Here is a 14,967-nt window from a genome sequence, read left to right on the forward strand (position 1 = left end):
TATCAGAACCAAACTGTTAATGCCTTGAATAATATTTATTATTGGTTCTCAACGGAACGGTTACTGTTTTCAGAGCACAGAATAAAGCTGTTTTCGGTAGACTGTAAATAACAGACTGTCCATATCTGAACTGACGCGTTAAGCGCTGTAGTGAGAATGGCTTAATTGGGAAGTAATCAACACCGGATCGCATAAACTAGACACAGCCAAATTATAGTACAGCGCTTATCGTTAAACACACGAAATAAAGCACTAATAACATTATGATATCATCAGATCTGCACGAAACTTGCGTAAGAATAAGGGATAATTACGGCAATTGACACACTTCCATTACCATGTTGCGAACAAGGTCGATGTTTTCTTTAGTGGTGACAGTTCCTGGCCTTTGCTCATCTTCAACTCTTAGCCTACCTCGCTTAAATTCAGCCATCCAGTGGGTGTTCTTTTGCGGCTGGTGTGTCTTTTATTGTTCGGAGTCCAGCTCTCTCAATCGAGTAATTAAACCCAATAAACCGACTGATTTTCGTTGTTGTGACTACCGTTGAGAAAAGCCATTTCTGCCACGTTGAAATTTTGACAAACTAATGTATGACAAAAGAGAACTCTGCGGCCCCTCCCGACCTGAAATTAATCTGTGACATTTGTTCGAAGCGTAGCATGTCGCCCACAAAAGTTGTTATGAGTTGGGACAATAAAGCCGCATCGGACCACTGAATGTTAACAGAATTTTCCGGCAGTTTCCATGGTTGGAAAATATAATTTTGTCTGGAAACAATGGTAAAAATGTTAAGGTGTTTTTTTTAAAACAATTTAAAAGGTTATAAAATTTTTGAAACGTTCACGCACGACATAGGCTACGGCGGCCGACTGGCCTTTCAGCTCCTGTTCAAACCTCCATTCTTTTTCTCCCCGCAATAATCTTGGAGAAAAAATGTCATATGGTTTATAAAACCAAACAAGCCTGGGAATTCGTTCCGTTTCAATCTTCTGCCGCGTTGCTTAGGTGGAGACTCAATCTTGTGGACCAAGATATACTGTACTCTAAAATGAGGTAATGTTATTTGTTGCTACCACAAAACGAATCACTAAACCGACTATAGCTAGATACGTGGTGGTGGTGGTTTACAATCAGATTTTGTTTTTTTGCAGGGTCGTCGTTATTTCATTCTTCCTCGCAATGCTTGCGTGCCGTGTTAATGCAGAAAGTAAGTTGAACTCAACGTATTGACGAACAATATAAAGAAGAGCATATTTGAAAGATGAGTTTTTAAACTCCAACTTGGTTTAAATAAAATACACTTTCAGGATTTGTAACATAGCACACAAAAATTACACCAGTATTTTTGCAGACAGCTTACTATTGACCGTTTCAAATTTGATGGGATTCAGTGTCGAAGAATTGTTAGCTCAGCTTCAAGAAATACTTTCTAGCCAGGACGCCGGCAATATAACTATTGGAGGTACGGAAATTCTAAACTCTTACAATATATCTTCTTGGTAAATTATTACTTGTTGCGTCATAAGCCACTGCTTGACTGAGGACAAACAGGTCCAATGTAGTCTGCTAATAATTTTTTTTTCTGACACTCAAGGTCTTGGTAAACAGCTTTATTTTGTCGATAAGTTTTTCTTTTCTTTTTACAAGATATCGACGAATGTGGAAGAATCGACGTTCCGTGCCACGAACACGCTTCCTGTAACAACACCTTGGGTGGATTCTTCTGCACTTGCAACGATGGCTACACTGATGCTCCTGGGTCTAACTCTACCGGGGAAAGTTGCGTTGGTGAGTGGGGGATTGTTTCGGTGGTGATGCTCGTTTAAGGACAAATAAGGTTTTAAAGAAATGCTTAACAATTTTTGACGTATAATTACAGTGCGAGAGTTGAACAAGCATATACATAGTACAAGTATATCTTTTAAACCGACTTTTTCGATAACTATACACTACGGAATATACCGTACAGTAGTAGGCTACACGGCAGTATAATGCAGCAAACCTATCCTGGTCGGCTTAAATAGAAAATTAGACGAACTATCTTTTGCTTACACGTAACTACGCACTTATTACACTTATTTACAACGTAGTGGTGTAAACTTTAAAATTCTTTGTTTTTTTAAGATGTCGATGAGTGCGCTGTAAACAGTGACTCATGCGAAACGTCATCATCTGCTTGTTCCAATACAAATGGAAGTTACTACTGCGCATGTCTGGTAGGTTATCAGATCACTTCATCAGTAGTAGAAGAAAACCTCATCTGCGAAGGTGACAAAACATAGACATCAGCAATATACGCATATTCTTTATATATCGTGTTAAACCTGTTTTAAAAGTAACTGTTTCTATGAGAAGATAGATTTTATTGTGCCGTGTATGAGAGTAGGCTATATAGGCTAAGTCCAGCAAATATATAAATTTACTCACAACTTAAACTCTGTGAATGTGTTTTAGCAAATCTTTCGTTTACTGCTGCATTTTTATGATTCGTATATTTAGATAGTTAAACTCTCTCCATAAGTTAACTCAGTAATTTATCGTACAAGATGTCAACGAGTGTGACAGCGACCCGTGTGAAGCGAACAGCGAATGCGTCAATGCGCCCGGCAGTTATGAATGTGCATGTCTCGATGGCTACCGAAAAGACACCGAGACTGGTCTATGTGAAGGTTTGTACAAAAAGTTTACATTTTTTTACTGTCTGTTAAGATTACATCACTTAAGATTTATTATTACTACTTCGTTTTTTAAGATTTTTTTTGTTAGTTGTGTTGATTTTTTTAGCGCATAAAATTCGTTTGTTTTAGGCATAATACAGTGTACACCTATTGCTATACACATTTTTCCATAAACAAACGTTTGCAAGGCGATCGTTAAACCTAAAATGTATTTATAAATTGTTTAATAAAACTTTGGTATCAGAGTAAATATAGGGCTTATGCAAACATTAAACAAAATATGCCGTAAATTATATGAATTTCACGAGCAACAACTCTTACAGACATCGACGAATGCAGTGAAGACAGCCACAAATGCAACCTTGACATATCAAATTGCGTCAACACCGAGGGAGCTTATTATTGCGCTTGTATTGAAGGTTATAAACATACGTCAGCAATGCGTGAAGAAAATCTGGAGTGCACAGGTGCCCTGTAACAATGCAGTCGCTTACTTCACCTTGATGTTATTTTATATTGATTTATTACTGCTTTTTCTTGTCTTTTGTAAGTGTATTTGAAATTATTATACGACTGTTGATATCTTTGGTTGATAATAACATCTTCTCACATCTGAAAGATGTCCACGAATGTGAAACTTTCCCCGCCATCTGCACCGATGTTGACCCTAATACAAGGTGCATAAACACTATCGGGAGCCACATGTGTCCCTGCTTGGATGGATACGTTCCTGATGAAGCCACTGGAAAATGCAGAGGTTATCTACATGTACAATCCATCAATTAACACCTTTCATGAAAGATTTTTCTGCTTGAGCGACTTCGGTTTTGTGAGAGTGAAGTTGAAAAATATATTTTTTTAATTTTTTTTGCGACTACTTCCTTTTCAGAGGTTCTTGCATGCGAAGACTTTGACGCGGTGAAAAATGCGGTTGCATCAACTTTTGAAGGAGCTCCGCCCAAGACCGGATTTGATGATGCTGCAGTCAGCGTACGTCTTAAGAAATATGAAGTTAATTAACTAATTAAGAAAATTAAATGAAGCAAATTCCATATAAATACAAACATTTTAATAATAAAATGATCAGTGGTGAATACTAATAATAAATCTATTGACATAAAACACAGGCCGCAATAATGATGTTGGTGAATAACACGGTTTACAACGCGGTGCCAGTCGGTAAAAATTCACTCCGGCAAGTTTTCCAAGGTTACAATCCAACCCTACTGGACGAGCTTACCAGTTACCTACCCTGCGATTTTGAAGCAATTTGCTCTATCGGAAATGAATCCCACACCTGCGAGTGCAACCCCGGTTTTGCAGGAAATGGTTCCCAATGTTTAGGTAAAAGTGCTTCTGTGCTTGCCTTTTACAGTAGGAAGTTGTGTGGCTCTACCATTGTTATTAGGTGCTCAACGTTGGTGTTGGGCTTAACTTTAATTTTGCTGTTTGAATACAGTAGAATTGTAAAATTGTCACTAAAGTTTTAAATGTCAGCTCCGTGTTACACTTATGTTTTTTATCTCAGTTTTGGTTTGTTACCTCACATTACATACCTCATGAAATTGTGACTGCATGTAAGGACGACAGACTCGTAATTGCCTTTGTCTTAACTGCTGTGTAGGTTAAAAGTGTATGCGTTACGGCTGCTAGTCCGTCTTCCTATGCCTTTTCAATTTTGTAATGTTGTAGTATGATGCAAAAGACAAACGTTTGTGACAAATGTATTACTCCAAACTTATTACAACGGGTTGTTGGTTATATGTCAACGAGTTATGAAATAATTGCAGATGTGGACGAATGTGCTGATGGAACTCACGATTGTGACCCACACGTGGCGATTTGCATGAACACAATCGGTTCTTTTACCTGCAAGTGCGTAGATGGCTTTGAAGGAACTGGCAAGATAGGAGAGTGCAGAGGTGATTGTGTAAAATTTTTGTTTTAAAATACTGCTGCAAGAGAATGTGTATTGATTTGACTTTGCATCTTCCTCAGACATTGACGAATGTCGTGTCACAAGTGTTGCAAGATCAGAAGAATTTGAAGGCGACCAACTCCCTGCTTTCCTTGCTCTTTCCTTCAACGTTGCTGCACGTGGTAAAAATTTTTCCCCATTTATTGAGCTTAAGTTAGTTGTCGGCTCCCGAAAATTATACTTCTAAACTTTTTATTCTTCCTTATTTATTAATGTTATTGATTTTAGGCTTATGTCCTGGCGACTTAGTCCAAACTGTCTGCCATGGTATGTGCCGAGCAACTTGCGCTGAAAGATTGTGCGCCAGCATTTGCCAAGCTGGTTGCGCTTGTCCAACAGGCTTTCTGCGCTCAAGCACGTACTCAACCCGCTGTATCCCTGAGGTAATTTTTAGATTTTGTTCAACTTGGCAAGTTTCATCTCAGTAGTTTATTTAAATAGATTTTTTATCGAATTTCAATGATTAATATCTGCTTTGTACCAGTACGTATTTTTCATAAGACGTATTGTGCATAGACTGTTTTTATTTTTGATATTTTTCTTCTGTTTTAGGCGGAATGCGAAATTTCAAGGGGTTTCGGTAAACTTTTATTCTTTCTTTCTTTTTTGGTTTGAAAAATACATTTAACGGATTTAAATTTTGTTGGGGTTTTTGTTTTTAACCATTTTTTAAAATTTTTCCAGGAAGTGGCGAAGAAAGCGGTGACGTCATCGTGGTCATACCGGGCAAGTAATCTTTAAATTCCTAAAAATGAATTAAATATTATTGTATATGAATATTTATATGTAGCCTACCAGACACAATATAAACTCAATAAAGCAGCTACAGATGCAACGACTAAAGTGATGAAAATTTGTTTTTAAAATGTAATATTTTTGTTCCTTATTCAATTATAGAGCCGTCCATCTTAGAAGATGGAGTTTTAGAACGTGAGTAATTTCTTAAAAAATTTTGTAAGTGACAATATCGAATCATTACAGACTTACCAATGACTTTTTAAATCAATTTTCACAGCTTAATTTTAGTCTTATATTTCACAACTTTCTGCAGGTTTGACGGTTGCGTCTCTGTGGGAGTGCATAGTTGGAAGCTTTGAATCTACTGGCTTCCATTCTGACAGCGAAGAAGAAACCCTTGAACAGCTGAAGTTAGTTTCTTTTGATATGTGAGCTTGTCGGTTAAACCAAGGTTACCATCGGGCTAAGCTGAGTTGAAAATATATTTTTAAATTTTGAACATTTCCGCTAGATTACAAATGCTTCTTTTTTAAATAAGCCATTTTTGTATCTAGATTTATCTATCTATCTAACTAACTATCAGGCATTAAGTGTTTTGAAAACAATTAATTGCTCTTACAACACAGGTCCGTTACATTTTTCTGCATAAATTTTGTGGATGACATCGACGCCCACAAACCAATTCACATCTCCGTTTATAACGAGGTCGTGGATCAGTTTTTCCTCCTATTTCAGAAAATCAGCTTCGATCCAGAGAATGTTGCGACCGAAGTAGGTTGTTGCTTGCATGAATTCACCACGAGCCGTAGAGAATAAGCGTGAAATCATACAAGTATTTGAAAGGTTGTGTTTCATTAGATGTGTACTTCCTTTTTATTTTCATTCAGGTTCGCGAGGCCCTCTCAGAATACCATGACGACGCAGGGCCAACAATTGGTAAGTTTCCATATAGGAAAAGCCTTTTGTAAATCCGTAGTCTCCAAGTACCACAAAGCAGCGGTTACGCAACATTATACATCATGGTACGATTACGCAACGAAAAAACTGAGATAGTTATTTTTAAAATTATAGTTGAGGAGAAAAGTTATTCCCGCAATTGTGAAATACCTTGTTTATTCAACCGAAATCTCACGTTCTTTCTAGTCGTTTTGGTTTAATGCAAATGACTGTAACTACGCCCTAAACGCGGAATTTAAGCGACTTCCTTGTCTTGGAATACAACTGGCGCGTGTAGCACCCATCTCTTAACTGCACTTATACGTCGTGATGTTTAAGAAATATTTTGACATTGCCTTGGTAACTTTTCAGCGCATTTCATTATACAAGATCAATGATTTCTTCGGTCATTCATAACAAAAATCCGCTTTTTTTGGTCATTATCGTGTATATGGAGTAACAAACCAAACAAATAAAATTGTGTATCATAAACGTTGAAACTTACTTTTTGTCTTATAGTTACCCCAGATGACGTAGCAAGAAAATTTGTTCTCATCTTTCTTCCCAACTTAGCAAAGGAACTTAAAAGCGGATACGGATTACGAGTGAGGGAAAATTTACCATGCATAATTTAAAACAAATTTTTATGACCATTTACTTGGCCTAAATTCAGTAAATGTACAACATAAGTTGGATTAATAAATAACAGTTACAAAGCAAGCCTAATTTAACATACCTGTTCCCGGTAGCTTAAATTTTTTATCTGCCGAAGGCTTTTACTACTCTGAATGAAATAAATGAATTTGTGACCCGTTCAATTACCAACGAATTCACGGCTGCTGAACTGGGCGGGTTTGCAAAGAAACTCTTAATTGCGAGCAGAACTTTTCTGGAAGCGATTTTCCGACCTTTTGCCGACGAAATCGACACCAAGTCTATCCTGGAATTTGTTCCAGGTGACAAATATTTCTTTTGAGATGTCGATCCTTGTTTTAATCAGTTTTATGAGCTGCCAACTCGGATTTGAAAAGTAGCCTAAAGCTTTCAGCCTATTTTGCGGAAGGGACCGGCTCGTACAAACCGGCACACTGTCCCTGATCAAGGCATGCTTAATTCTTCAAATTTTAAACTCATTTTCATTATCTTGAGTTACAGCTTTGCAGCTTCTGTTCCATCCGCCAACATTTCCGACCCCAAATCTGAAAATGACACCAACCAAAGGTGAGAAAGCAAACTATGTTGTACAAAGAGCATTTAACATTTGAAGTGAAACATTTTGAAAGCTAATTTTGTTCGTGTCGCAACGAGTCTACAGCCTAGGCCACCTGACGGCGTGCATTATCTACCAATATGTCTCTTCTAAATCAAATTAAATTAGAAATCAAACCACTCGAATGCTACCTGAATGCGACTTTACTCACGAGGGCCGCCTCTCTTTTTGACGACGAGTTCGGTTCGGGATCAATTTTCGAGGGTAGGTCACCTGCTTTTGGCGCTGAAGTGATCGACGATTCGGAAGGTTTGACAGGGTCCGGGTCCGGGTCCGGGTCCGGGTCCGGGTCCGGGTCCGGGTCCAGGTCCGGGTCCGGGTCAGGGACGCTGGAATTAAGTGAGCAGTATTAAGTGATTAAATCGAATAAAATTAACCGAGTAATATTAATGCTATTGTATGTGAAGAAGTTAATGCCATGAAATTATTGTTAACTCTGTGGCTTCGCTTTCGGACGTCACTTATTTGTTGAAAACAACTTATTTCAAGACTTGTAACTTATTAGACAAAATTTAATTTCGCAATTAATTAGTTGTTGCCGTTTTTGACGTCGTGCAGATTCTTTTGGCAACGTTTGTCTCGAAACCATCATTGATGACGTAGAAGCGGCAATAGATGGGAAGATTTTTTATGGTGAGGTTATAATTCTAAATGCTTACTTTAAAACCTTTTTCTTATTTCGATCATAATATACAGATAAACTTTATTAAAAATAAGATAAGCAATCGAAGCAAAAACCAACACTTGGAAATTTTCGTGACTTTTTCGTTATGACACCGGCACCACGCCTGGGTGGAATTCTGTCAAAATCTTAGACAGATCGATATTAATAAGACAAGAAATTGAAGATTTTAAGCTACGCTTCAACTTCGTTGAAAGGCGAACTAGATTTTGTTGACTTATATTTAGATTTCTTACCGATGTGTAAAAGAGTTTATTTATTTTTGCGCGGCTTTGTCGTGATAACATGCTTCACACTGCAGCGCTTCACAATGCACATATTTTTTATGGTACTTAATTTTCAAATGAACTTATCTTATCAATAATTTTACAAAAATAACAAATAAAACTCTTTATTCTGAAATGGTTGAAGTCTCTCCCAACATTCCCATGGCAGAAGGTTGTCTTTATTCTCTTTTAAAAAATAGCACCGGCTGATAATACTCGTTATAATCGATAAACTCGATAATAGGTCTACTTGCTTTGCATCTGTGTATATGCTTTTCCTTTTTAAAACTAAGGTCTTCGGTATACAGTGTTAGGTCATGTATGCTTATGTAACCTATAGGCTTGTATACTTCTTGTATACAAGAATGTTATCGAATGATATCACAATATTTATTCTCGGACTGAGGAAAGTATTTGCACGACTTAAACTCAGTGACGATTCCTCATCGCTCGAGCCTTGGAAAGAAGAACACGTGACCGTAACGACATAACAGCTTGTTCTCTTATAGTACCACCTTATGTTAAGATTTGAATACGTTCACTATTGCGCTTCAGTTACATCATGCTGTCATTTTTTTAACTTTTAGCTTAATTGCGCGAATGTTGATCTGTTGGTACCTTACTTTACAACAAGTTCAAAAAACTGGAATCGTTTGTTAAAATTAACGAGATTAACCAAAACATGTTTATTACAACTTTTATCTTTTCCTACAGAATTATTCCAAACCCACCCGCGAGAATTCGGGGCGCTTTTTTCAACTATTGACAGTCACTTGAGCCTTGACAGGTTATTTCCCTCTTTTTACACCTGTTTTACCGGTGCCACCTGCCAGAACATGCCTGGGTCCTTTATATGCTTGTGCCCGGAAGGTTTCGAAGGTGACGGTTTAGGCAGCGAGGGATGTGTGGGTAAGTTGACAAAAACTCTCTTTCTTTTACTTACAACAAAGTTAAACTGCTTAGTTTGTACAAAAAGCTTAATGTCACTTGTTTAAAAATATCTTTTTCGCTTACTCATATCTTGTCTTGGTAAAGTTTGTTGATTCGTTTTGTGGCATGTATTCAGATGTCGATGAGTGTGAAAGGGACACAGACAACTGTCATGAGTTTGCCCATTGTGACAACACAGTGGGCAACTTTATTTGCACCTGCTATGCTGGATTTTCTGGAGACGGTGTAGCATGTAGTGATATAAATGAATGTGCCACAGGAGCCGATAACTGCGATGAATATGCCGTTTGCACTAACACTGTTGGAAGTTTTATTTGCACCTGTAAAGATGGATTCACAGGAAATGGCATCTCGTGCTATGAAGTCGATGAATGTGAAAGCGGAGAACATGACTGTCACGTTGCAGCCACATGCACAAACACCGTAGGAAGCTTTAATTGTACTTGCCTTGATGGCTTCGTGGGAGATGGTGGCAACTGTACAGGTATGATTTTCGCCCATTTTACAATCCGAAATTCTTCGCCAGAAGAATTTTACACTTTATATTATCTGAACTTCAAATACACACTCGTTAACGTTGCAGACGAAGATGAATGCGAATTCCCCGACTCGAACCGGTGTGACGCAAAAGCTACCTGTGTTAACATGCCTGGAGATCACAGATGTATTTGCCCTGACAAAACCATGGATGTTCTTGGCGACGGCAGATACTGTCGAGGTTTGCTTTCCCACATTACGTTAAGAACTGTGCGTTCGAAATCAGTTTGTTTTATTGCCATCCAGGTCTATTGTTATTTTGTACGCAAAATTTTTGAGGACGTTTTTGTTACGAAAAATCAAAATCATTATTTTCAAGTCTATTGTTTGAAGAGATACGTTTGTATATTTCGTTTTACATTGCATGCTTTGGTTTATAGTAGTAAATGAGTGTGTCCCGGAAGTTGGATCTGAACTCGATTGCTCCATGAATCCGGACACCAAGAGCTGTAGATTCGAAAGGCAACATCCGGAAGGGATTAGCGCCAGATTCGAAGATGTCAGGTATAACGCAACTTGTCTGCGACCATAAAAATATAGACAGCAATAAGTAGATATACCTCTTCTAAACCATACTGCATTACTGTCTTTGCATAGTAGCCCATCTTTTGCGCTACTCAACGACAATTAAGAGTTAAATCGCTTGTTAAATTGTTGCTTTGAAATGTTCCTATACAACATGTGATTAGGTCACTATTTGCTCTTCCTGAGGCTGTGAAGGAGATCTATTGTTATTCGGATCCATCTTCCGCTGCTGCAGGGAGAAGACGACGACGAAGATCAATTAAGGACGCGACTTACGGTGAAAATAGTTTCCATTTTAAAAAAAAATAAAAGCGACTGTAATTTTAACAAATTATCAATTTTCGACCAACACTGAACAATTTTATAACAGGACCGACGTTCCTTTGCGAGGAGACAAAGATGACGACTTATCGCACCCAAGCCCGTATCAGTCCGGATTCGGAAGACTTGGTGGACCTCCTTTATTACAATGGACAGTTCCAATGGTTTGAAGAAACAAAATGTGACGTAGACATCTGTTCTGGAACAAAACTCGGGTAACGTAAAATAATTTTGTGTTTTTTTGGTCATCTTTGAACCAAACATTACAGCATGCTTGAATATATTTATAAGGTTTGGTTGTTCTTTCGATATTGCAAGTGAATTTGACGAGGTCAGGTCACTGGCTAGATTCTATCTTTGTAGGTTTACGTTTGTGAAACGCTATAATATAATGCGAATATCATGCGTAATACTTACCCCATATACACATGACGATGATGAAAGTTGCTTACGCGGTTGACGAGTAGCTACATAATTGTTTAAAAGTCTACATATTCATCTGCATATGATGTTGCAGATGACTTTTAACGTGGCCTTTATTCAACACAGGTGCGTACAGCGATATAGTCCCCGTAAAGCGGCTGTTCTTGTTGAAGTTCGTGGCAAACTCGACCTGATTGTGACGGACGTGTATATCGAAAGTTCCTGCGCCCCTGCCATACCTTAAGCACTCGACCCTTTGCCAAGCATAATGCTGGGACGCAATGTAAAAATTTTCAAAGCGAACTTACTTTGCATTTTAAGCGGCTTAGTGTCGTAGTTGCATTTGTGCCCTGTTTCTATATTAAGCGCTTTTTGTGCTGTAGTAATTTGCAAAGTATGATGTTTCGCTTAGAATATGTATAATACGCATGGTAACAATATATTACTATTATCCAAGTACACCCACATTGGTTTAGAGAGTCGTTATCCGCCAGGTGGAGCTAAATTTCATTTTTTCTGATGTTGTCCAAGTAACACAGCTTTGCTTTGGCTTGCAGCTTTATTACAAATAATTGTATTGGTTATCAGCATCGTAATTAGAAGTTATTTGAGATCATATATAGGTGTACTCGAGGCCATCTTTTGAAGCCCAATTAATATAAGTAAACTACAGTGCGGCGCACGTATTCTGCTTGCCGGTTTGGTTACAGATTTAAGGGCTGTCTGGACCAGCGTGTGTGTATGCGCACGCAAGAAGCTTATATTGCTGCCGCGCATTATATGGTGGACGCACGTACATCCCAGGAAATGAGATAGTGTAATATCCGTTTCTGCATGCATGCTAACCCTAGCCATGCTGGGCGCTAATATACGGCAATACAACAGCTTTACAAGGCTTATCTAACTCGATTACTCGTAGTTAGAACCCCTTTATTTTTTATTGGTGACGTCTGACAATCAGTCAAAAAGTTGCTTGTGCAAAGTCGCTCGGCTATCCAGTAAACAGATTGACTAAGTTAGCATTTAACGAAGGATGATGCGATGTGACTAGTGGCATGCAAGCGACTTCAAAGAACGTAAGCAGTCAGCTTAAACGTTTCATTCAAATGGCTTACAAAGTTTACAGAACCTTATGGAAACAAGAAAGCGTCAAGAAAACATCGCAAGCTAGTAGATATAGTAGTTCGTAGTTTGAATTTTTTTATAAGGTTTTAAGATGAAATATTGTACGATTACAGTATTGGGTTAAAGCTAACTAAGCTATAGCTTTAGTTAGTTCTGGTTGTACATGATGCATAGCTACTTGCACACTTTTGAAGTGATTATGCTAAACAGGAGTTTATGTTAACGCCAAGAACACTAAACGATAATATAATCCATATACTGTATAAAAACTGTACTGCCGTACCGTATATATTTCTGGTACAGCATACATTTTGTGTAGGCTGTATATATAGCAACCTGCACGACACCACAAGCAAAAATGGCGCATAATTATTTCTTGTTTAACTTCTGTTTGGAGGAATTGTAAAGCCCACCTATAGTTGCTTAAGCACAGTATATCACCTGAAACTAAACGAAAAAAGAAAGAGTCGCCTATATTGCAGTGATTGGTCGCGGCATTCCAGATAACATCGTCGGAGAGATCTGATAACTTCCTTGGAGAGGTCTAAGCCTCTTTCACAAAAAACATTTGGGCCAGTTCGAATATTGTTGTTCTTTTTAGGATATTTCGTGAAGATACGTTTTATTCACGATTATGAAACAATGCTTTGCGCAAGCACCAATTGCAGTCACTGCGCTCTTTTCTGGCGATATTATGCTTACAACTTTAGCAATGGCAGAAAAATGTACGTAGAATGCAATATACTCTTTCAGACTGTCACAATTCCAATTGTATGTCGTATTAACAGCCTTGAAGCATCTTTTTGGTTTCTTGTTGATCAACTTCATCTTTACCTGCACTACAAAATAGTTTAGCTGAAAAACAGTGGTAGCTCATTCTGTACTTTCTGTAGAATTCGGAAAAAATTATCGCGGGCAAAACTTGTTAACTTGTCAAAACTTGAAGTTTCCTTTAACTATCAAACTTCACAGAAAGTGAAATTAACTCTTTTCAACAGTAAATATGAGCGAAACAAAGCTAGTTTAGGTGCAGATTTTAAGCAAAAGCTTGATGTCAAGTAACAAGGCGGAAAGAATCTTAAAGTCTAATTTTTCTTGGAATGAAATCAAATTAAAGTTTTTATTAACTTATCTGGAAAAAATCTACACTTTTAAAGTGTTAGTGAAAAGGAAAAAAATGTAATTTCGAAATAAATGCCAACTAAACCAAAATATTTGGTATCTACTTTCGGAAAAATATTTTGCCTAGTATAATGTATCGCTTAGGCGGTTAATTTGTTATACAGTCTGTGTTTTGATTGATATTGTGAGAGTGACGTGGATTTAAGTCTTGAAGATGGAACACTCTTGTTGTGACTTCATTTGCATATTCGATTTTTACGAAAATGACGCCTTCAAATCTGGAATTATCGTCCGCGACGTAAGTTTGGGCAAATAGGTTTGAATTGTTTGAGAAACGCTATACCCAATAACAGCCTATTCTAGAATTGAAATGTTAGCTAAAATTCGAACACAGTTGGTAAAAAAATTGAATTTAGTGATTCGCTTATCACGGTTTGAAGAGTAAGTCGCATTTCATGTTCAGGCAACTTGCGTTCAGGTACGATTGTTTTTTGCTAAAGTATGTTCTTTCTTCACCTGCATAGTAAAATGGTTGAAACTGTAGCGTCAGTAATTTATGTCCTTACCATAACTATTGTGACCTGAAATTTTTTATTGATGGAAATTTTGATTTTGACAAAGTTTCAGTAAGTTGGATTCCACGAAAAATCTCTCGTCAATGTCGAACATAAAACCTGCAGCCCCTAGCACAAGAAAACATTGAATGAACACCGACGCCGGCTGATAAAAATAAAAAATGTATGTGCGTGCACTCAGCGCGTGTGTTACAGGAAGCTTTAATGGTCGTTATACACCGACTTCCCCATATGCAAGTAGAATGGCTATGGCGCAGTTTTAGATCTTTCCATATTGCTGCTAATACTGCATAGAGGATGTTTTAGCTGTGCGTGGGTGTCTGCGTAATCGTTACGTGGTATATGTGTCCATTAGCCCTACATATTTTAACACAAATTACTCATCTGGGCGAGGGAAAAGCGCATGTTTTTGTTGAGAGCTAGCAGTGATTTTTGTCGTAAAGAGAAAACCACCCGCGCAAATGGATTATATGTATTCAGTTTGGTAAATCATTGTTTTTGTATGGTCAGCCTGCCCATGTATTGTGCAGATAGTCTGAAAAGTTCAAGTTACTTTCCTACGCATTGTCGTAAAGTGTTTTTTGTGACAAGGTTGCTTCTATTCGTCATTGTACATTTATTGGAAAACGAGTAGTTGCTTATCTATGAAGCCGGTGTCAAAATAGAAATATGCTGTCTTTATTAATGGCACGACACTGGTTACTTCGAAGATGTTACAAAGCTGAGATGAGTTACTATGACCGCTTTGGTTATATATTTTGTACGAATACATGGCGTGGTGAAGCAATGGGAATGTTATTGTCATAATCGCAAGAATTATGCGGCCTAAAGACGGAACT

General features: G+C 37.8%; 1 protein-coding gene across 6 annotated transcripts; it reads left to right on the forward strand.

Annotated features, from left to right (window-relative positions):
- Positions 1–942: 942 nt before the first annotated feature.
- On the forward strand, positions 943–11,997 carry LOC143448433 (uncharacterized). 6 transcript variants are annotated; one of them, XM_076948190.1, is made up of 32 exons: positions 943–1,054; positions 1,153–1,208; positions 1,353–1,463; positions 1,649–1,789; positions 2,126–2,269; positions 2,548–2,670; positions 3,003–3,146; positions 3,299–3,436; positions 3,569–3,669; positions 3,807–4,023; positions 4,470–4,601; positions 4,678–4,779; positions 4,886–5,040; positions 5,210–5,237; positions 5,342–5,383; positions 5,555–5,587; positions 5,709–5,805; positions 6,022–6,166; positions 6,283–6,331; positions 6,851–6,936; positions 7,104–7,287; positions 7,487–7,552; positions 7,710–7,940; positions 8,160–8,234; positions 9,264–9,458; positions 9,616–9,635; positions 9,882–9,984; positions 10,084–10,218; positions 10,418–10,541; positions 10,727–10,839; positions 10,933–11,098; positions 11,433–11,997. In XM_076948190.1, exons 1-32 carry the CDS (start codon positions 1,050–1,052, stop codon positions 11,548–11,550), a joined length of 3,579 nt encoding a protein of 1,192 aa, XP_076804305.1. In that variant the 5' UTR covers positions 943–1,049; the 3' UTR covers positions 11,551–11,997. The 6 variants fall into 6 exon arrangements, with proteins under 6 accessions (XP_076804305.1, XP_076804302.1, XP_076804301.1 ...); XM_076948187.1 differs by having other exon boundaries at positions 944–1,054; positions 7,710–7,870; positions 7,925–7,940; positions 9,616–9,984; XM_076948186.1 differs by having other exon boundaries at positions 944–1,054; positions 7,710–7,866; positions 7,909–7,940; positions 9,616–9,984.
- The last annotated feature ends 2,970 nt before the right edge of the window (positions 11,998–14,967 follow it).

The sequence above is a fragment of the Clavelina lepadiformis genome, chromosome 3 (genome assembly GCF_947623445.1).
Source record: "Clavelina lepadiformis chromosome 3, kaClaLepa1.1, whole genome shotgun sequence".
NCBI classification, from domain to species: domain Eukaryota; kingdom Metazoa; phylum Chordata; class Ascidiacea; order Aplousobranchia; family Clavelinidae; genus Clavelina; species Clavelina lepadiformis.

Bases quoted from the DNA above. Each gene is read 5' to 3' on its own strand.
- LOC143448433 (XM_076948185.1), top strand. The intron at 4,780-4,885 runs GTAAAAATTTTT...TATTGATTTTAG, and splicing joins CTTCAACGTTGCTGCACGTG to GCTTATGTCCTGGCGACTTA. The intron at 7,288-7,486 runs GTGACAAATATT...CTTGAGTTACAG, and splicing joins TATCCTGGAATTTGTTCCAG to CTTTGCAGCTTCTGTTCCAT.